Source organism: Capsicum annuum, chromosome 8, assembly GCF_002878395.1.
Source record: "Capsicum annuum cultivar UCD-10X-F1 chromosome 8, UCD10Xv1.1, whole genome shotgun sequence".
NCBI classification, from domain to species: domain Eukaryota; kingdom Viridiplantae; phylum Streptophyta; class Magnoliopsida; order Solanales; family Solanaceae; genus Capsicum; species Capsicum annuum.
In genome coordinates, this window is record NC_061118.1 from 152,400,529 (window position 1) to 152,424,277 (window position 23,749).

Sequence of the window (23,749 nt, forward strand, 5' to 3'; positions counted from 1 at the left end):
AATACAAATACCTCGGGGCATTCCCCGGCCAAATGAATACACTTTTCAAATAAGGTAAATAAGACATTCAACAAATATTCCAAACAATCCACCAATTCTTACTTTGCCTACCCGAGCCTACTATTTGCCTACCTGCTCGATGACATATCACGTTCAACATCAACAATGAATCAAAAACCAAAATATTCACTTTTATCAATTTTTAATTTTCGACCCCCAAATAACTAATTTTACTTCCCAAATGAGATATTATTTCATCACACAACTCATAATCAATCCATAATCAAGGGAATCAAACTCCAAATCAAAACAAACAACAATTCACATCATCACAGATCAACCAACACACCGTGTTCAATTCAAAGTATTGAATATGACAAACAACAAAATAAAGAAGAGAAGGAATAGAATTTGGACCTCAATGCCGCTTTCAAAATCGTTGTATTATTCTGATTAAATCCAATAGAGTCCGTGTCCGAAATACCTTGATTTGAACCTCAACCAACGAACTCACGCAAACCCGAATCAAAACTGATTTAACCCCTTTTAGGAGTAGCCGAATCCGGTTGTGGTTTCCACCGGAACAGCCGCATCATAGAATGATTTTGGGACTTTTTTCGGCGAGTTTCAACCAAAATTAATGGAAGAGGCGGTTGTTTTCCAATGGGATCGTCAGAACAAATAGAAGCGAGTGGTTCGAAGGTTTCAGGGTTGCGAACGGAATTTTTCGGTGAAACTCGCCCAAATTTTCTCTCTCACGCGTTTCCTCTCTGTTTCTCTCTATCTCTCACTCTTCTTGTTACCTCCCTTATCTTTCCATCTCTCCCTCTCACTAGTGTGTTCTGTATGCGTCCATGTGTGTGAATCAGTAAGGTATAGTATATGATAGTGATGACTTGTATATGGCAGTGGTGTGTGTGCGTTTTTGCGTGCTCTGTTAATGGAAATGTGAGGTTGTGTGTAGGTTATATTGTGGAGAAGATGATGGATGATCCCCTTTCTGATAAAGGTGGTGTATCGTATATATAATGGGAAAGATGGGTCAGTTCGTTGTCTATTGAAAAATGGAAGAAAATGAAAAATACTTTGGAAGATTCCCTTCTCTATGTGTGTGATCCGTGGACCCCTCTCTATTGTGTATTCTTTTCTTTTCAGTGAGTGCTCTTAGGATGAATGTTGTCAATTGTTATTCTGAAAAAGGTTCTTTTTCGTGGAGAGCTCTCTATGTCCACGAAAATGAAAAGGAAAATGTCATTAAAAGGGGTGGGGTAGGGGGTGGGTTATAGGGTGGGTGGGGTAGGGTGAGTTGCTTAGGATAAAATTTGTTAGGACAGGTGGAGTAGTGGTAGGTTGTTAGGATAGGATTAAAATAAGATAAAATTTGTTAGGGATTTTGTTAAAGGTTTTTATTTTTGTATTTTTGTGTAGGGATTATCACACGGGGTAGGACACATTGTAAGACGAGGGTAAAAATGAATAACTTGCGTCTTCGGGAGGGACAAAATTAGGTGTCTACACTCACTTTTATTTTTTCATCTAAAAAATAACTTTTAGCTTTTTATAGAAAATATGTTTTATAGATTAAAAAATAAAAAATCTGTTTATAAAAAGTTTTTTTTAAAAAAAATATTCAAATGTTGATATAAATACAAGGGTAAAGTAGGTATTTTGAAAAATCAAATAGGAAAAAGGAGGGAGAATTAGGGGTGGACGTTCGGTACTTCGGTTCGGGTTCGATTTTTTTATTTTGATTTTTTTGATTTTCTATTTTGAAATTATAAGAGCCGAAAATCAAACCGAATTTCTTCGGTTCGGTTCGGTTTATATAATTTTCGGTTCGATTTTATTATGGTTTAATAATTTTGGTTTTTTCGATTTTGGGCCTGTTTAATGGGCTGCGTTATATTTATAAATTGGGCTACTGGGTAGCCTGACAGGTATAAAACTAATAAGTAATAACACTAGTTTGCCCTACAAATGGAAAAAATACATAAAGTAGCATACTTAAATATTAAATTACAAAAAATAACAACACTTTTATCAAATTACATTTTATAGCATATGTATTTGTATTTTTGTAGCAACAGTTTGCAAAAATACAAAATACATATCGATCATAAGGGCAGTAAAAATCATATGTATTTGTATTTTTGTAGCAACAGTTTGAAAAAATATAAAATACAACTTGCTATATTATGTAATTATGAAACTATTGCTATGAAACTCATAATTAAGGGGATAAGTATGTTATTTCTGAATTTTGTCCTTTACAAATTGAATGAATGGAAATGATTAGGTATATACAGAAAAGGAGATATGTACATGAACAAATCAGTGTAATATCTGCGAGTGACTAATTTCACTCCAAGTAAAGCCTTGAAGAAGTAAACAAATGGAGTTCTCTAAGTTACTTATTGCTTTGGACAACAATAAGTGACTACTTAATCCTGCAAACATCATTTGATCGCTAGTATCACTCTAGAATATTTGAACCGCAACAGTTGACTGTGAAACAAAAACAACTTTATATTCAACAGCAAACTATCATAATGCATAAAACAACTTTAACACTTGACATATTAGAATTTAGGAATTAGGTTTCTTTGCCTTCTGGAATGAAATCAATTTACTGATTTAGGGCCTTTTGGAATATATATTAATTTAATAATATAGATATATTAGTGTATATTATTTTATATTATATAAAGGGCCCTCTTAAAAGTTAAATATATATTATTATATTATATATATTATATAATTAAAAAAAGTATATTAAAAATTTCGGTTTAAACCGAAAAACCGAATTATGTGAACCTAAAACTCGTAACCCGAACCGAAATACCGAAATTTAAAAAAAAAAAAAACCGAACCCAAAAAACCGAACTGATTCGGTTCAGTTTGGTATTTCGGTATTTATGCCCATCCCTAGAAAGAATGATTATTGTTCAAAGTTGAGGCACGTTTGATTTTTAAAATAAAGTTCAGGGGTGTAAACGATTTTAACCTATAAGAATACAAAAAAATTTGGCCAAAGTAGTTGGAAGCTGCTTATTATGAGAACATTTTTGAAGAGTATCAATATTTGTTTGCCTGATAAGTTTGAAGAACGCTACTAATAATGTTAGAAAATTACTTGTTCATAATTAGTCTTCCAAAATAAAGTTACTTGTTTTAGCTGACGATAGTTTTTGTTACTATTCAAAACACTTCAATTATTTGAAATAAATATTTTTTAATTCCGAGAAGCTTAGCCAAACAAGCTGCAGATATGAAGATAAGTGCATTCATTGAATTCACTGGAAATTGCCTAGCCAGTTGCCTGAACATAACAACATCAATCTTAATACACATTTTCAGTTCTGAATGATACAAGTAGTCATCATGAATGAAGGTTGAAGAACATATGATATCATTGGAGTACTGTCATCGATGCCTGGATTTCTTCAAGTGTCCGTCCCTTCGTCTCTGGTACCAGCATTGCAACGAATACAACGACTGAGCCACAAAAGAACGCAAACAAGAAGAATATTCCTGCAAGTTTCGACACATTTAGTAAAACCGCTGGACCATCAAACAATCTTTCGGAAGAGATGGAGTGTGACATTACCTGCTGCATTCCATTGGAATAGGAAATTAAAGGTATAACCAACTAGCCAAGAAGTAAAACAGTTGACCAACGTTGTCAGACTTCCAGCAGAGCCCTTGATGTTTATAGGAAGTATCTGAAATGAAGATTCACAGTTTGGTTTGTCTGAATCTTTATAATAAAGTTGAATTTGACATCTTAAAGCCGGCTCTTAGACGCACCTCTGACATGATTATCCAGGGGGTACCACCCATGCCCATTGTGGAAGATATAGAAAAGAGCTGGTTATAGAATAAAAGATTACCAAAATGATGACAGAATATGGCGCGTTAGAGGTGGAGTGAATGTAAGGACTTCGGCAAGCTATAGGTGTTCGAAAAAAATATGGAGATGAATAAAAAATAAAGGATGTTTTCACAAACCAGTATGCCAGTGAACACCATTGAAGAGGTTAGCTCTGCTGATCGATGATAATCCTGTTCATGGTAAAGAAGAATCATCGATATAGGAAGCATCAGAACGACATTAATGTGTGTGTGGCAAAAGTAGATGAGAAACTGAAGAAGTTAATTCATGTATATATCACCAAGTTTTGCACCTCAAAAAGAAATCCCAATGCTGCAAGCAAGCATCCTAAGCAAGCCCCAGCCGAAGTAAGCTGCAAAAAAAGTGTTGAGACTTACTGAACCATACTTTATTGGCAAAGCGACATGAACACGGAGTCATTGACCTAACCATCATAAGAAGTCGTCGCCCAGCTTTTTCTGTAAGGATAATACTCATGGCAGCAAATGGAATCTGAAATGAAGAACAACCGTTTTGAATGTCCTTTTTAACAGTCTTTTATTCAACTGGAGTGTCAAGAGTTGAGAACCTGAAGAACTGCTATGACTCGAGATGCTGACTCTGCCGAATAACCTTGTAAAATGATCTAAACTTTTTAGATGTATGCCTATAAACACAAGGCTGTCGAATTAAAACAATTTATTTTGATTGTTCTCACCAGCTGCTCTAAAAATTGAACTGGCAAAAGAAGATATTGCACTACTCCCTCCAAACTGCACGAGAGCCATTAACCCTGTTCCAACCTAATGATATAGAATATCAGCAGACATGTCAGACGTATCATCTAAACTCAAAATTATTCCAACTCTGGGTTATGCATAAAGCTTACAATCAGTGGACGAGCATATTTCCTGCTGAACAACTCCATAAATTTAGATCCTGAGTGTTGCTGAACTGTTTCGGTAAAGTCCTGTTAAATAGAGGAGAGATTTCAGTCATAGCTGCTCTTCTGGAACTAGACTTCAATATAAAATATGAAAGGGACAAACATGTAAACAACACTGCTCGATAAGACATTTTTGATCATTCTGTTACTTTTATTTCAGCCGCTTCAGTGGAAATATCTGCATTTTCACCCCTCAGACGTTGTAGTGATGCTTCTACCTCCTTCTCCAAACCAATTTTCGACTGTCAATAGAACCACATCAGATATCATTCACCCAGAGGAGCTAGATAGCTTGAAATCAAATATAAAAACAGCTCAGCCAGAGAAAAATTTTAAAAATAACAATAAGAATAAAGAGGAGAGATGTATGCTTCACTTTGCAGAAAGTACATATTCAAAAGCATTAGCGTTAATCCAATACTTGAGATTAAATAATTGCAGACTGTATTTCCCTTTGTATTTCTATTTGAAATAGTTGGAGCACAATGATCATTTAATGCCACCTGTTTATTCTTCGTAAATAACTAACTCACCAACCACCGAGGAGACTCTGGTATGAAGAATACACCTAGCACCTGTATAAAGCAAGGGATAGCACCTGGAAGGTCAACCAATTTCAAGAAATTAGAACAGAAACCTCTATATAATCAGGCATCTTGTTTTTGAAATTCTCTTTTGCAGCAACTGTTGTATGCATTGTATCATTACCTACAAGAGCTAAAGTGCGCCAGCTCATGTTATTCCCAATGTAATACGACAGTGAAAAGCCAAGAGTCAACGTGAACTGCAAAATATCAAGGCTTATATAGAAAGAAAATGAATTGTAACCACCAACCAAAATCGACAAAGTTTTTCATTTACTGCGGCAGCTGCTACAAAGCACCCTCGGATATTCTTCGGTGTGACCTCTGAAATGTATATAGGTGCCTGTTTGAAATTTAAGTCGGGTCATATTATGCATCAGACCTTATTTCGTCTAAGGGACGGACAAAGTTATCCAACAAAATTTAAGAAATTACCACATATAACTGAATTCCTGCACCAACTCCCATCAGCAACCTTCCAGAATCAAGCCACCAAACTCTCTTTCGACAAGCACAAACACGTAAGTTGAACCAGAATAAGGAAAGCGCTATTAGGGAGTCAGAAAAAGAAAGACCTTATAAATGATGTATTCTGTATCTTAGATGAAGACAAGGGCGAATCCAATATATAAGCAGTGGGTGCACATACTTGGACTTTAACCATGTATATGGGAAGTTTAAATGGAAGCTGCCTTTAAATTGTGTGTGTATCTTCTTTCTTCTTGTGAATATATACTTTCAAGAGGCAGCTGCCTTCAGATTCTGATTCCGTCTCTAGATGAAGAACAAGATGTGCAACATGCTTTTTAACCACTTAAATGAATGTCATGTAAACGTTGATGAGTTCCTGGTGTCCTTTATATTTTCCCAGGAGCTTCTATTGCAATATGACTGGGCTAATCAGATAATTGACATGCTATAGGCTTAACACGTGTTACAGCCATTGTTGATATTTCCCTTGAATGAGTTAACCAGATAATCAATATGTTCTGTGGCTATTTGCTTAACACATGTTACATGGCCTGACCGGAAGCAATAAAGGGAGCGAGGGAGGGGAAGCACACGCAGAGAGGAGAAAAGTTATTTCCCTGTGTGTTTGAGGTAAAAGACATTCTCTGTACCTTGCCAAAGGTTATTGAACACCAGCCCAAGATAAAAAACAAATCCAAAAGCCACATTGTCTGTATTAATCATAAACCAAATTAGAAACTCAAAAAGTTATTCAGGTTCAATGATTTTTTAGTAAGTGTAAGTTCAATAAACTAAGTAAAAGAAAAGAGACATACAACTCTCCTGCCAAAAACATCAGCCACCTTTCCACTTATCAGTGCACCAATCATTCCTCCCAATGTCATGATTGAAGCAAAAACTGAGTACTACAGAAAGAGAATAATTCAGACTATGGACAGAGAAATATTAGTTATTTTGTTTATACAATTATTTTGATCCTATTTAGGAGGAAAAAGTCTCTTCGTGAATTAAAACAAGAATGTCCCATCCAGGGAACTTCCTCTTTGTGAGCTACTTACTTTATCTGAACCCTCTACCGACAGACGCGTGAATTGCACTGGTCATTGTGCGGAATTCCAAGTCACCCAGTTCTTTTTATTATCACTGTTGGAGTATTTTTAATGATGACTTGGTTAGGGAGGTTCACAATTTCTTTGCTGACGGCGCTGTTCGACCACATCAAAAATTTACGCAAGGTCTTTGAAAGGTTAAGGAAACATCAATTGAAGATGAACCCAAAAAAACGTGCATTCAGGATTGAGCGGAGGCTTTTGTTTTAGAGTCGAGTGATGAAGCTCATGATGCTAAGGAAGCCAAGATCTTCCACAAAAAGGAAGGTTCCAAACAATCTATAAGAGAACCACACAATTTATGTGTGAATACTGATGCACTGCCAGTATATCTTGATATCATGGCGAATGTAATGAAAGCATACAGCAATGCATGCATCACTACCACTTGTCTACATATCAAGCAACTAGAATAAGGAAATCTTTAATTTATCAAAAAGAAAAAGAAGAATGTGAGCCTCTTTAAACCCTACATATATTCAGTATGTCCACATTACATGTTACAGGCTGTGAGATTAAGCCGGAGCCTGTAAATATTTTCGAGACTCCTGGACTAGGCTACTAATTATAGATTTATTATCTTCTAACACTTCAACATTTCCCTGTTTTGCAGTTGAATTACTGGATCAACAATTTTTAAAATCTCAGGACAGGGTAAGAAAAGCTGATCAGGTCAGTGTGAGAGAGCTGTTCTGCCACTTCCGAACACAGGAAAAAAGTTGTCAAATACTTACTTCTGCTATAGAGAGTCCCAGTTCATCCATGATCCCTAATTGCGCAGGAGATGGATATCCAGACTGAAAAGGACATACAGCCGACAAGCAATCAGAGGCAGCCACTTAGCCTAATCTCCTGAGGTCATTATACATTATACTAAAGCGAAATCTCAAGTATGCTCATTTCAGAAATATGTTGTAGTGCTTAAGACATATGCATGTGTCCTACCATTAAATTAAATACATTCAAGAGGAAAGGTATTTGGTCACACAGGTATGTGGAAATAAACCTATCCTGAAGACTCTAGATCTAACAAGGAACCAAATCTTATGCATATCTCACTCTTGTTGCGCTAGGACACAGTCGGAAGACCAACAGATAAATATTTCTGAAATTATTAAGGACAAAATGGATGCTTAATTCAGTCTTATCCAAAGTTGAAAAATTGTGTGCCTTCATTATCCCCATAATATGAATTAACAGACCTCAAAGCCCCACATATTCCTCGTACTTTTACAAGTAATACTTACAGCAAATCCATAGGCAAAGTAACCACAGGCAGCAACTGAGGAACTCAAAATGACATTTGCAGTAACATGGAATTGCCAGCTTTCTTTTCTGAGACTACTCCTATCTAACAAACCTTCTTCCATGCTTTCAGTCATAGTATGTTTCTACCTGAAGAAAAAAGGAAGAGACTGCTAAGCATGAAACTAGACATTTAGAAGAGTGAGAATAATGTACAATACTTCACGAGAGAGCAATAAAACCTATTCCGGTGCTAGTATGACGTGGTCAATATTATTATAAGCAAATATATATCAGGCTAAGAGTTTCAGAGATTTACAAATGAAGCCTTAAAGGAAAATGATATATAAAATTGACGTCCGTCTTTCAGCTATGGGAAGTCACACAAACACTATTTGATCAGTACTTCAATACAGAAAACCCCTTCACAAGGGTTTATCTGCATTATATCTTTGGCTGAATTGGACGCATCATTGGAAAACAAATAACAATGCTTCAACAACCATTTTCCAGTAACTCATCCAGAAAAGCATACTGAATGTTGTTGTTGAAGCACTAATAACTATGTTCTGCTGCTAAAGCACAAATGCAGCAAGCTGCTGGCCAACATAAATGGTCACAGATAGGAACATCTTACTAATCTACCTTTACTACACTGAGGGCGGCCTGATGGTTAGGTGGTCAGGATGGTAAATGCCTAAGTGATACATGTACTTGCAGAACTCTACACAGCATGCAGTTTTGGATTCTTCATCCACTCAGCATGAAATATCACGGCCAAGTAGCACATTTCACATGAGATCCCATCTTCATGCAGCGCCTTTCATAGAAGTCCCTGCTAATAAGGTCAAATAACGTTCATACTATATCTTTTTGCCTAAAACCCCTCATATTATAGCATGGAGGGACACAATTCACACTTCTCATGGAAAGACAATTTGCTTAAGAAATCATATATCAGAAAGTTATCTCGATCAAAGGCCTATAACCTCTCGGCATCCAGACAAACTAAACCAAGAACAACATAGATCATACCAACTAGTTGGGATTAAACATAACCATGATGGTACACTTACATTAGGTTCAATATTTATAGGAGGCTAGCTCTTTAATTTGTTCAGAGATGTTTATATCAACAGGAATTGCAAGGGAACCCTTAGTACCTAAAAATGAGTATTGGGATATGAAATGGTAAATGCAGGGAAATGGAAAGTGATGATTTATACAGTCGACCTCAGTTTGAATCGAGGCGTAATAGTTGTTATTTATCATTTACTAAAGAATGCAAAATAAGGAAAATTTCAACAACTTCAAGAGACCAATAAAATTAAAGCCAAGTAAAATGAGTATGGAGCTGTCATTCAACCAGTTGTTTCCAGTTTCACACAATACAGAATTACTGAGTCTTCTTGTAGCTTCAGTCCCCATAAATAAATATGAAAACTGAGAACACCATGTTAGAAAACTTTCAAAAAAAAAAAAAAAATCTGTTGAATTCAAGTCTGGATCACAACACAGCACCAAAATAATTCATGTTTAAGAAGATAAAAAACAAATAGGAAGCGGATTAAAAAGAAAAGTAGATACTAAAAGTTGATTCTAGAATAGCAAAAAGACAGTACATAACATGGATTTCTTAAAACAAGCATACAAAATATGTTCAAAAACTAGAAAGAAACAAAGTTATCAATTATCATAGTCTTCTTTAAAGATGAACTGCTTATAATAAATTCTAAAATCCAGAGAAGAAATGTTCAAGAATAGGTAAGTTAGAGCAAACCTTTTTGAAGGTTATAAGATGTTGTCAATAATGCAGCACCAAAAGCAGGCAAAAGGGAGTGTCAAGTGGAGTATAGCATTTGCAGAGAGAAATATATAGTAATGTACTAGTACTATACAACCAAGGAATATTTGGTAACTCAGGTCCACCATTAACAAGAAGTCCATCATGGAGATATATAAATAACTGTGACCTTTTTGTTCTTTTATCCGTCGAAAAACTATTCTCTTATCATGATCAAAAATAATTTAATTTTATAGTACTCAATTATTTTAAATAAAATAATTTATAGCTATATAAATTTTTAATTTTTTTTTAAAGTATTACTTCGTTCGTCAATCATCCTATTTTATACATCGTCATTTCTTTTTAAACCGTCTCAAAATTATTTTTTTTAATTTAATAATTATTTAATGACATAATATATTACATAAAATGAGACGGAGGAAATATATCAAATCAAAATTACCACGTAAAATAAAACAGGAAGAGTAACAAACAACAGCTTTAATTAAAAGAATCCTCCCTTTTTGGACTATAGTAAGTAGTAATTGATAATGACCAGCGCCAAAGCTACGTTCACATTTTTACGATGATGTGATGTACGTTTATCTTTGTAATTCTGAACACCATTCGGAAACTTTACACAGCAATTATTTTTAAAGGTGGATCTTAATTGGGGATTCTCAAAAACTTAATAATTTTTGTGTGAATTTTTTATTTATATTAAAAAATTTAATAAATATATAAAAAAATATAAATTAAGAATTCATAAATAAAATATGTCATTGATCTAATGTTAGACAAAGAATTTGCTAAAATTTTATTTTTAGTTTTATCAAAAATTCAAAAACTTTAAATCTTAGTATTAAATTATTTCTTTCTTCACTTTGGCACGCAATAGTTGCCTGCTTCTTGTATCTTTGGTGTTCCCCTTTTTGACACTCCCTTTGCGTCAGGTTTTCGACTTTTGGCACGAAATAGAAAGAAAAAAAAAACGTAATTGAATATTGTAATGATACATGTCCTTTAATATTTATCATAGTGTTAATTATGCAACTGAAGAATTGAAATTAAAAAAAAAAAACATTTAAGAAAAAAAATACTTTTTAAAAGTGATTACTAAATATAAGACAAATAATTGAAACGAGGGGATAATAAATAATTTATTACTTCCTCCATTTTAAAAAAAAATGATATAGTTTAACTTGACATGAACTTTAAGAAAGTAAAGAAACTTTTGATTCGTGTGGTCCTAAAGTAAAGTTGTGTCAAATATACCAAAACTTCCTTCAATCTTCTGGAATTGAGCATGCCGCGTGTAAAATTAAAATTAAAGTATTATTAAAAAAGAAAAGTCATTCATTTTGAAACGGATTAAAAAAAAAAAAAGTAGATCATTATTTTTAAATGTTTAAAGTTGACATTTTATTTATACATATAATTTTGTATTTGAAAACTAATTCTTCTATAAATGAGATTTGAATGAATAAAATAGATCGACCTTAGCACTATTTGGGTAGAGAAGTTATTATTCTAAATTAAAAAAACACATATATAGTCTTCAATTGACAATCTAAATAAATAATTTGGGACCAGCAACACTAAAAGAGTTTCATTTTTAGTTGGAATTTCAGTTTTGCTCTAAAATAATTAGGGAGATCCAGTAGTTGGCGACCTACCTTTTGTCTTTTTCCTTTGTTTCTTAAAAGTGATAGGAATACCTAGACGTAACATAAACGTTTGGTATCTTACGTTTGTAATTTGTAGATGATGAATTTCATTGCCGGACTTAGTAGGTAACGACGTAACGTACAAGGACGAGCAGGTTTTTTTTTTTTTTTTTTAATATATATAAAATAAAATAATAATGTCTAGTGTCTACCAACAAAGAAGAATTATTTTCAATATTGACTTTTCCTCTTTCTGCCATATTATTATAGCTTGTTCTATTTCTCCACAAATTCAAATAATAATGTCATCACAGAAACTGCAATCCTAATTCACACTTCACTAGATTCCTAAACAGGAAGGAACTATTCCATAGACCATAATAATATATGTTATACTGTTTATTGAATAGTTATTAGAAAGTACTCTAATTTAAATAGTGCACGCAATATTTAGGATTCATAAAAAGACAATTTGATAAAGCTGATTCGTATCTTGAATGAATAAACGAGTCATAAAGTTTGATTGAACTATACAATAATAGTGGTGTAATTGTTTAAGCAAAGAACTATGGAATAAATCATAAAATGTGCATGAATAAGAGTCTTTTTCTTGCAAATCAACATCAGTTGAGCAGTGTCATGGATGCCTGAATTTCTTCGAGTGTCCGTCCTTTCGTCTCTGGTACTATCTTTGCAACAAATGGGATCATCAACCCGGAAAAAAATGTGAACATGAAGAACACACCTGGTAAAATGCAGAATTTTCAGACCAGCTGGAACAACAAACAAAACATATCGGTTCGAGCAATTCTAGAGATCGATGAAAATGCATACCTGAAGGACTCCATGCAAATAAGAAGTTGAAAGCATATGTGACGATCCAAGAAGTAAACCAGTTGCATACAATTGCAAGACTTCCAGCTGATCCCTTTATGTTCATAGGAAATATCTGATATGGTAATAACTACTAATTAGTTTCTGTAGTACTCGAAAAGTTTCGAGTTGTGTAATGTGTGTATATGGAGGAAGATGGCTAATAGCTGACCTCTGAAACAATGGTCGAAGTTGCACCACCCACACCCATTGAGTAAAATATGCCAAATACCTGTTACAAAATTCGTGATACACGCGAATCGTTCATTTAGTCAACAGTTTGAGCTACAAAATCGGTAAAATAGAAGGAAAATGAAGTTGTTCAGCAACAGAGGGTGAAGAACAAACCAGTATGCCAATTAACACCAATGTGGCAGAGATTTGACTCATTTGATCATAATCCTGCTTGGAATAATGTTGAAAGTGATAAGTGTAGCAAGTGAAGCTTTTAGTGATTTTCATTTTATGAAAAGGTTGGGGGGGAGGAGGGTGTGTTGAGTACCTTACACAAAAAGCCTACACCTACAAGAAAGTTTCCTAAGCATGTCCCAGCAGAAGCAACCTGAAACCATTTCGTTTTGCTTCAAATATCTACTATCGGTCACTAAACTAGACATAGTAGTAGAGATGCTAGGTTCTGACCATCAGAACTGGCCGTCTTCCAGCAGCATCCAGTAAGAATATGCCCATAGCGGCAAAAGGGAGCTGAAAGAGAAGTATAAATAGATAATAGTTGGAGATGCTGTTGTAGCAACAGTAGTTCTGAATCACATTGTAGTTTCAAGAGTCAAACCTGGATGAATCCCATAGTTGTAGTTGCAAAACTGACCGAGCAACCTTTACAAAAGCGATAATCTCTTTATTTCTATCAAAGGCTATTGCAGTATAATTCGTTTTACAAACAATCTATGAGTTGCTAACCAGCTTTTTTGAAAATTGAACTAGCGAAAGATGAAATCGCATCAGTTCCTCCAGACTGCACCAAAATCATTACTCCCAATCCTACCTAGTAAAATTAACATAGCAAGAGGAAGCTCAATAAGTGATGAAAATGGAATAATATAGTAGTACTTATAAGAGGGATGTATATATCTAAGGCTTACAATGAGTGAATGAGCATATTTACGGTTGAACATGTCCAGATATCTTGATCGTGGAAGATGTGCAAGTGACTCCACGTTGTCCTGTGAAGAGATTTCATTTCAATCACACAATTTAATTTGGATAGAAGATGGTTTTCTCAGGAAAGGGAATAAGCTCATAGTACACATTAAGCTAGTAGTAACACATTTAGAAGCAAGTGACCTTAATTTCAGCTGTTTCTAAAGAAATATCAACATTTTTTCCTCTCAGATATTGTAGAGATGCTTCTGCTTCTTTGATCAGACCAATTTTTGCCTGCAAATAGTTCAATAAGTGAATTAGGAATCCAACTATAGCAGAAACTCCAGTATAAAAAACAAAACACAAACCCTTCCATCCAATACAATGGTAAGACAGAAAAGATATGAAAGTGAACAACTGACCAAAAACAAGAAAGTAAACAGCAAAACTAAAGCACCAAGCATTAGTTTGTCAATCGAAGTAATGTCTCCTTTATTTTTGTAAGTGTCCTCGACTGTATCTCTTCTCGAAAATAGTGTATTATTTTTACTGTATAATTTGAGAATATAGCATTGTGAGATGGGAGAAACACCAATTTAACTAGCAGGGTATTTTAGTCAGCGTGGCTAAGTTTTGCTCATTTTTAATGTCCAAAGCTGCTTGTTTGCCTTTTGGACAGAGAAACTTCCAATACGTATTATAGTTAGAAGTATATACACCACTCACCAACCATCTTGGAGATTCTGGTATGAAGAATATGCCTAATAACTGCACCAAAGAGGGTATAATTCCTGAAACAAAGAAGTGCAAAGACGGTAAATCAGTTCTTCTACATCGCACATTATATAGTCTTCTCTTCTCTGCAGCTCCTTCTCTCTTGTGCCTGGCTGTGCATACATTGTTATATAGAAGTAAATACAATATAGGAAGCACTCTACCTACTATAGCCAAGGTGCGCCAAGTCAGGAAATTCCCGATCAGAAACATCAGTGAAAAACCAAAATATACCATGAACTGCAAAAGCATAGCAGTTTTAACTTTTTAAATATGCACGATTTGAACATTTCCGAGTCACAGAAAACAATGGTTTCTCATTTACCGCAAGCGCAGCTGTGCATCCACCTCGAATACTCTTTGGTGAGATTTCTGCAATGTATATAGGAGCCTGCATCGTGGTGAACCTCTACTCAATATGTTTTGCACAGGAAGAGCACTGAAGAATTTTCTGTAATTTAGCTACTTACCACATAAAAGAGAAGTCCAGCTCCGACTCCCATTATAAATCTTCCAATATCAAGCCACCACACGCTCTTGTAACAAATAAACATATCAATGAGTTGAACTCGAAAAATAGGCTGAACGCAGTTCTCCAGACTATCTACTGAGAAAGTTGAAAAAGAATCAGAAACTCTATCCACTGAAAGTTAAATTAATCCCTGGCTTTCTATATCAATTTTTGCTAGACAACAATCATTTAAAATGTATTTTGAGATGACTGTCTATTATTGGAAAAGATACTGCTAAGATATTTTAGACCAATAACAGTCATTAACATTCAGTAGAAAAAGTACAGAATGACCATTGAATTACATACCGTTGCAAAAATTATAGATAGCCACCCCAGGATGAAACAGAGATCCATAATCCACATTGTCTGTAAACATAAAGCACATAGGAAGTTCTTTAGCGATTGTCATCTTCAAAAATTCACGAGGCATGAAAGAAGAGCGTTGAAAGAGAAACATACTACTCTCCGCCCAACCATATCTGCAATAGTGCCACTCACTAACGAACCTATACTTCCACCAAGTGTCAGAATAGCTCCAAATGCTGAATACTGTAGTAGAACAACAGCAAAAGCAGTACGAAAGGATGAGTTACGTATCAGAGATCAGAATCCCAAAACTCCAACTAAATCTATCGTTTTTGAACTTCATTAAGGTTAGCAGGCCCCGTAGCACTTTAGTTATTCCGGAAGTTACGAAATCACTGACTCCTCAAACATGTACTTGGAACAAAGCCACCCAGCCAACCACTACAGCGCCCACAAAATTAACCTCTTGCAGTGCATGTTAGTTGCCTATTATATTGCAGCACTCACTCCCAAACTAACCGAAAGTGTTTGGCTGAAATTCTTTAAAGGCCAAGTCTGGATATTCACACACCCAAACGTTCCGATTATATAGAAGGGAAATAAAGTTTATAAAGTGTGCACTTACATCTGCAATGGACAACCCCAGGTCAGCCATGATACTGGACTGGGCAGGAGAAGAGTAGCCAACCTATAAAACAATCATCACATTAAATATAAACTCATCAAACACCTTAATTAAGTATACCATCACAGCATAAGGATTTACTCATCTAAATTTGGAACCATGTAATCATAGATAGAGACAAAAACAAATAATATGAAGAGGAGAAAATCATATTTATTGCTCGAATTCTACATTACTGTACACTTGCTATGTTGTTCTTATATTATTGTCAACTCCAAATCCCCAACTCTTCGATTCTATGTATGCACTAACAGTCTAAAGAATTTTCACAATTTTCCTAACTTAAAGCATATTATACTTACAGCAAATCCATAAGCCAAGGAACCACACATAACAACACAAGTGCTTAGAACAACAGGCGTTGAACAGGACGTGCCAACGGGTAATATGTTTCCCTTAGGATGTAAAAGTTGTTCTTCCATGTTGCCTGTCTTGCTATTTGCTATGCTAGCTGTTTCTCTTATCAGAGGAGAAAAGAGAGAATTAATTCAAAACAAAGAACAGCTTGACATAAAAATCAGACTTTGTTGAAAGAGTTAAGCTTATTAACGCTTGTAAAATCAGTATTTCTCTTACCACACGTCTTTTCCCTTACTTCAGAGTTTTACTTCATATATGTATATAACTTCCCATCAAACACGTTAAAATAAAGACTTCAGAAGTTTTGGCACATTAAAGAGCATGAGAAACAGCATCAGTAGCCCATTTAGCAAGCCTACCTCTCCACACAGAGATAAAAAGAGGTGGACCTGACATAACTGACACTAAAAACATTTGATGCTACGTACTTTACCTCAACATCAGACAAAGTAGAGGAAAATATTTTCAAAAACCAGAGGATACCTATATTCTAATTTATTTTTTTTCAAGAAACTATATTCCAAATTGTGAAGAAAAATTAAATAATTATTTGACACCCCCCAGCATCATACTAACAACTGACAAATAAAAACTGATGGTATACACAACCCAAAACATTGGAAAGTACGTTAACCATACACAAAAATCCAGAAGCCGCCTCTACATACGATTTGGACAATCTTTACCTTTACAAGAACATCTAACATATATAATAATGGGAAAAATTGTTTTGAGGTTTTCAAGCAAAGCATGCATGATTATAAAAAAAAAAAAAAAAGAGAGAGTCTGTGTACTAAAGTTCCTGCGGCATGCATGGGGTCTGGGAAAGACCGGACCACGAGGGTTTATTATATGCGGTCTTATGCTGCATTTCTGTCGGAGATTGTTTTCACGGCATGACCATGTGACTTTCTAGTTACATGGCAGCAACTTTCCTAGTTACTCCGAGGCTCCCTCAAAGCATGCATGATCATTTGGAAATTAATTGTAGTTTCCATTAAGTAAATGGAGAAAGAGATCAAAAAAAAAAAAAAAAACATGATATTTCAGCAAAATGTGAATCATAAGCACATACTTCAGCTCTTTGAGAAAAAATCTTGGCATCACCTAAAAGAAAGTAAGGTTATATATAATGATAACCTGAGAAATGCTTGTTTAGTGTATTTATGTTGGATTTAATGAAGCCATTAAGATTGTATACTAATAGTTTAATACTAATTAATTAGTACTAATATTTAATTTGAGCTTAAGATCACCATCATAATCTTTCTCCTGTTACTCTCCAAAGTCCAAACCCATCCATCCACTAGTTTTGACTTTTATTATAGCTTGTTCACATAAATTAATTGAATATAAGTATATTTTTATTATAGGATAACTAGACAGCATTAGAGAATTACTACTTTTTGTAAGAATATTTGAATTAAAAACTAGAAATGAATGAGGTCCTTTACTTCTACGTTCATGATATATGTTGCTTTATTGACTATACTACATTTCCTCATAGATTTATGATAAATAATAATATTAACTTTCTTGAAGATCTTGTTAACTATTTTAGTATCAATTTTATGAGAATCATTTTAGTTAATACATACAAGTACTCACGCAATTAGAGAAACTACAGCTACTAAATTAAAAATTGCCCAGGAAATTAAAACAAGAGGAGCTAAATTATCAACCCAGCCTTTTAAATTTATTTTATAATGAAATAATATATGTACATTTATATTATGTAGGAACAAATACAAAGCCAATAATTGAGAAATTTCAACTTCCTTTACAAAATAGTTCACGTGTACGCTAACATGCTTTTTTATGATTAATTATGAATTCCATAAAATTCTTTCCATCTAAATGTGGCACATACCTCCTCAGTTTTTGTACTTGTAAGTTTCATTTTGTCAGCGATTAGCCAATAATAGTACTATATGATTACACCTAAATAAAATTCTGGATAAATATTTATCGCGGAAAATATTGAGACGTTAATATTTAATACTATTAGTTGACATTGTTGTACATTAATTAGGTGCCTAACTCCTTCCAAGTTGAGATGAAAGCATGGTAATTTTGTTTTGTTTTTTAATTAGAAGTGGCGAATTAATTAGCAAGTTTTAGTCCTCGCCTTTCAAATAGTTTGCTATTTAATATTTTTCTCGTATTTCTGATGTTTAGTTTTTTTTGTCTTTATTGCTTATTTAATAAAAATTTATGAAACAAGTATCCTTATTAATCCTGATGTAATTCGTTTAGTATAACTTCTATAAGAATTAAGTTATGCAATATAAATTATGTGGTATCTCGTGTCCTATGCTTTTGTTTACTGTCTTTTTATCTTGAGCCGAGGGTTTATCGGAAACAGCCTCTCTACCTCTCTAGAGGTAGTGATATGGATTACGTACACTCTACCCTCCTCAGATCCCACTATGTGGGAATAAACTGGGTCAGTTATTGTTGTTGTTGTTGGGGCATATATTATTTATCCTTTTCGGAGGAAATGGGTTTGTGTGTTATTTTCTTTTTCTTTTGAAATATATTATGCCCTCTATCATACAACATGACTTGTTACGTCTTTTAACGACATAACTCGTGAGTTGTATATACGAACATAAAAACTCGATTAATTATACATCCTAGTTATATATAGTTTTGAGAACGTATAATACATAAATATCTCATTTAATTTGACACTCTCTCTGACTCAAATTATTCGTCTTAAATTGAGATGATACATTAATTAAAAAATAATTAATAATATGCCTAATTTATCATAGTATCCCTATTAAATGATGTTTACATTTTAATTTTTTTCAAAAAAGTAATTAATCAACGGATAAAACATGAAAAAAAATATTTGTCTCTTCTTAATTAATGAAAAAAGATAAGTAAAAATGAGAAATTAAATTAGAAAATTTGAGACGGATAATTTGAAACAGGGAAGTATTAACTTATATTTTTTGCCTCAAATTTTAGATGTGTACAAATTATTTAAACTTGTATAGAGTTAAGTAAGTAAACAGAGAGATTTTATGTGGCATAATGACATAAATTGACCATGTATGACTCCATATAACATGTATATTTATTTGTTCAAATTTTATATAAATTTAATTATTTATTATGTACACCTAAAATTAGAGGTAATATATAAGAGTTGAAGTAAGTTAAGAAAAAACATATTTATATATTATCTCTTTTGAAAACTTGTCAATCGATTAGATAGAAACGATCTAAATAGAAGAAAATAATTCTTTCAACTTTTTTATACTTAAAAATAAAATTTAATAAAAAAATATAAAAATAAGAATAAACTGCTCAAATTCTGAAATAACTCATTAAATGTATTAACGAGTTAATCACGCCATGTTATTTTGTGTGAGATTTTAGTTGTTAATCACAACTAATTTGATTAATAATGAGCTTCATTAGCGACGGTCCGGCCCCGCGTTGGTCCACCGCACAAGGATGCATCACAATGAACTGATTTCGCCGGAGCTTTCATCTCCGCCGCCATTTTTTATTTTTTGATAGCCGTCGTATTTGCTACCTCGACTATATTCAAGCAACACATAGATAACTCTTCCATCGAGGATAGGACAGATAGGAAGAACCTGCTTCGCTATATAAAGCAACATTTTGTCATGTTTCCCTTCTGCAATGCCCACTTTATCTTTACCTTCCAAAGCTCGAAGTTTTGGTACAAACAAGAAGCTCAATAATTCATGCTTAGTGCAGAAAATTATCAATCTTTCTTCGCAAAGGAATCTTAAACAAGCCTTCAATTACCTTAACATCTTAACCCGTAAAGGCATTCGATTAGACAGTAAAGCTCTAGCTTTTCTTGTTCAACAATGCGCTAATTCCGGGTCACGTGAAGAACGAAAATGGATCCATTTACATCTCAAGACTACTGGGTGGAAACACCCAACGACTTTTTTAGCCAACCATTTGATCAATATGTATGGTAAATGTGGTGATCATATTGAAGCACGTAAGGTGTTTGATAAAATGTCTATGAGAAATTTGTATTCCTGGAATAATATGCTTTCTGGGTATACTAAGTTAGGCATGATTAAGGCTGCTAAAAGGTTGTTTGACAAAATGCCGGAGAAAGACGTTGTTTCTTGGAATACTATGGTGATTGGTCATGCTCAAGTTGGTTATTTCAATGAGGCGATTAAGTTGTATAGGGAATTTAGGAGGTTGAGTATTGGGTTTAATGAGTATAGCTTTGCTGGGGTTATAACTGCTTGTGTTAAATCCAGGGGTTTTTCTCTCACGGGACAGGTTCATTGCCAAGTATTCGTCGTTGGGTTTTTATCCAATGTAGTTCTTTCTAGTTCAATTGTTGACGCTTATGCGAAATGTGGGAAGATGAGCGACGCTAGGAGGTTGTTTGATGCAATGCGAGTAAGAGATGTTCTTGCCTGGACAACCTTGGTTTCAGGCTATTCAGGGTATGGGGATATGGTCTCGGCTAGGGAGCTGTTTGAAGCAATGCCTGAGAAGAATCCTGTTTCTTGGACAGCTTTGGTTGCTGGTTATTCCCACAGTGGCATGAGCATTCAAGCCCTTGATTTATTTGCAAAGATGATAAAGCATCAGGTCCAACCTGATCAATTTACATTTAGTAGTTGCCTATCTGCTTGTGCTGGTATAGCATCACTTAAGCACGGTAAGCAAATACATGCATTTCTGGTGAATGCTGGTTTTCGACCTAATACAATTGTTGTGAGTTCTCTCATTGACATGTATTCAAAAGGTGGAAGTTTGGAAGTTGCAAGGAGGGTATTTGATATGGCATATAACAAGCATGATGCAGTATTATGGAATACTATGTTATCTGCATTAGCACAACATGGCATGGGTGAAGCGGCAATTGAAATGTTTCTTAAGATGGTGAAGTTTGGAGTGAAACCGAACCGTATCACTTTTGTTGTCCTTCTCAATGCTTGTAGTCATTCAGGGCTAGTACAAGAAGGGCTTTCCTTTTTCGAGATAATGACCTCTAAGTATGACGTTCCTCCCGATCAAGAACATTATGCATGCATAATTGACCTCTTGGGTAGAGCAGGACGTTTTAGTGAAGTGATAGCTCAGATAAAAAAGATGCCTTGTGAACCTGATGATCATATTTGGAATGCCTTGCTTGGTGTTTGTAGAATTCACGGAAATGTGGAGTTGGGTAGAATGGCTGCAGAACTGCTAATAGAGCTGGACCCACAGTCTCCTGCAGCATATTTGCTGTTGTCAAGTATTTATGGTGTACTTGGGATGTGGGAAAATGTAGAGAAGGTGAGACAGCTTATGAATGAGAGACATGTTAGGAAAGAGCAGGCTGTTAGCTGGTTAGAGATTGAGCATAGATTGCTTCCATATTTTGGGTGCAATAAGTTGAATAGTTTAGAGAAAGATGGACACACTATTTTGCAACTGCTAGCTGATCAGAGAAATGATGATGAACTAGTACATGATAGTAAAAGGTAAATTTTATTCCCTTTTTTATCCTGTCACTGAAATGTTTTGCAAAATAAATGTGTTTAACACACGTTATGGTATTTATAGCATTTACCTAATTTTTTGGCAAAAATTGAAGCAGACAATTATTTTCTTTGGCCTGTTCAAACTTCAAACCACTATTTTTATATCCTGTGTGGAAATACGTGAACAGTATCTAGCTGCAGTAACAAAATTTTGTTGAATGTCTTCGTCTCTTTTGAATATCTGCAGTTAGAATTACATTAACAGTCTGTTTTGTATTTTCAATTTACCTGTATGTTTCATTTTTCTTGTTTAAAGATAATGCATGATTACAGCTTTGGGCCACTGCTCGACCTCCACACTCAACCTTTGCAAGCAAAACTTCCTCCTTCAGTGTGCTCCCCAGGCCATCTACCGTACATCACAAACTACTTCTATAATCAAAACCGGTCATCTTTATGTCTCAGTTCTCATACTAGTACATGTTCTTAGATGTTGATTTTTGTTACGTTACGTGCAAACTAGATAGGAAGGTCTGGAAGATGCGAATTACGGCGGAGGATTAGGGCCAGTTCGGGTCGCTAGTGTAGGGAATTAATTGGTGGGGGTGTATTCCTGTTATGATTCCGTATTCAATGTTCCGTGTTCCGTGTTCCATGTTTATTACGAATATGTGTGCTTTCCTTTGCTGTATATTCCTGCATTCCTGCTTTACTCTGTTTTATATTCCTTATGGGTGCCGTATCTATGTTATGTCATCTGCTTCTGTGCTGTACTATGTGTTTGTGTGATATCTCGTGACTTGAGCCGAGGGTCTTTCGGAAACAGCCTTTCTACTTCATCAGAGGTAGAGGTATGGACTGCGTACATCTTACCCCCCCAGACCCCACTAAGTGGGAATACACTGGGTTTGTTGTTGTTGTTGTTGTTGTGTACGTGCAAACTTCGGAAAAAGTAGTTTTTGCTAAATAATTCAAACTATGAAAACGCGAAACTCCATATGTTGTTTGAATCAGTCCCTACATGGGATGCATTCAAGAATATTACCTTTTCAGTGAGGATCATTCGATTGCAACGATGCCCTGATTGAAAGATTAAAATGAGGTTCGGAAATCTTAAGTTGGAAATGAACTCCAAGCAAGTGTCACTAATAGTATTGTTTTTGTTTATCTCACAGCTAAGTTACCACTTCTGAATATTTTCTGGTCCTGCGTCTCTCTTCCTCCCGCATGCATTGAGCCAGATTCCGATTTGCATCCAAAACTTGTCTCTCTTCCTCCCGCATGCATTGAGCCAGATTCCGATTTGCATCCAAAACTTGTCGATGCATTCATACATGATGGGATTGATGCTACAGGTGACAACCTTTGTGGTGAAGTGCATGGGCGACCCTTTCAACCAGCACATACCAAGAAATAAGCCTCATATATGCTCTTTTGGCTGTCATATGAGCTTCACAATTATCACCTGTGATTTATTTAGGGACTTAAATGACTGGTTGAAGTTAATTTGTATGTAAAGGGCGTTAACAGATAAGCTGCTGGTTTGGCCACTGGATACGTTTTTGGCGTGCCATGCCTGGGATAGATTGCTGAGGTGGACTTTCCCTGGCAAGATGCCTGCCTGGAAGCAACAGCTTCGTCAAGTCTAGGAATAGAAGCGCAATTAGTTCTTAGTGATTGAGAACCAAGGATATAGAGAGGTAGATGCTCTGTAATAGCTATTCAGGACCCTGCTGGATAGTATTTTGTTGTATTGAAAGATGCATGACTCAAATTTTGCTGCATTTTGATTTTTGTTGTCTCCATTTCTCTGGAGCGCAATTAGTTCTTAGTGATTGAGAACCAGGGATTTAGATTCGGCTGGTGCTCAGTAATAGCTATTCAGGTTCCCGCTGCATAGAATTTTGTTGTATTGAAAGATCCTTACTATCTCCACTTCTATAGAGACCAGGCCTACTTTATTTTTCC

General features: G+C 34.9%; 2 protein-coding genes across 5 annotated transcripts; one reads left to right on the top strand and one right to left on the bottom strand.

Annotated features, from left to right (window-relative positions):
• Window positions 1-3,269: 3,269 nt before the first annotated feature.
• On the bottom strand, window positions 3,270-16,413 carry LOC107879317. Its single transcript, XM_047395564.1, has 38 exons — window positions 16,238-16,413; window positions 15,876-15,938; window positions 15,404-15,493; window positions 15,251-15,310; window positions 14,901-14,966; window positions 14,756-14,821; window positions 14,595-14,670; window positions 14,383-14,447; window positions 13,858-13,950; window positions 13,656-13,736; window positions 13,474-13,558; window positions 13,346-13,389; window positions 13,195-13,257; window positions 13,055-13,114; window positions 12,901-12,954; window positions 12,725-12,784; window positions 12,514-12,628; window positions 12,313-12,424; window positions 10,904-10,973; window positions 10,569-10,628; window positions 8,229-8,372; window positions 7,716-7,778; window positions 6,688-6,777; window positions 6,523-6,582; window positions 5,837-5,902; window positions 5,679-5,744; window positions 5,526-5,601; window positions 5,351-5,415; window positions 4,967-5,059; window positions 4,761-4,841; window positions 4,590-4,674; window positions 4,461-4,504; window positions 4,322-4,384; window positions 4,185-4,244; window positions 4,009-4,062; window positions 3,808-3,867; window positions 3,608-3,722; window positions 3,270-3,531 (listed from the first exon to the last, which is right to left on the bottom strand). Exons 1-38 carry the CDS (start codon window positions 16,355-16,357, stop codon window positions 3,410-3,412), a joined length of 2,910 nt encoding a protein of 969 aa, XP_047251520.1. The 5' UTR covers window positions 16,358-16,413; the 3' UTR covers window positions 3,270-3,409.
• Window positions 16,414-19,622: 3,209 nt separating this feature from the next.
• On the top strand, window positions 19,623-23,728 carry LOC107839525 (pentatricopeptide repeat-containing protein At2g21090). Of its 4 annotated transcripts, XR_007043605.1 has the most exons (3): window positions 19,625-21,781; window positions 22,957-23,022; window positions 23,077-23,728. XR_007043605.1 is itself a non-coding variant. In XM_016683049.2 (2 exons), the coding sequence occupies exons 1-2, from the start codon at window positions 19,956-19,958 to the stop codon at window positions 22,269-22,271; spliced, it is 1,983 nt and encodes a 660-aa protein (XP_016538535.2). In that variant the 5' UTR covers window positions 19,623-19,955; the 3' UTR covers window positions 22,272-22,395. The 4 variants fall into 4 exon arrangements, 3 of the variants coding, with proteins under 3 accessions (XP_016538535.2, XP_016538536.2, XP_016538537.2); XM_016683049.2 differs by lacking the exons at window positions 22,957-23,022; window positions 23,077-23,728 and adding an exon at window positions 22,115-22,395 and having other exon boundaries at window positions 19,623-21,781; XM_016683050.2 differs by having other exon boundaries at window positions 22,957-23,728.
• The last annotated feature ends 21 nt before the right edge of the window (window positions 23,729-23,749 follow it).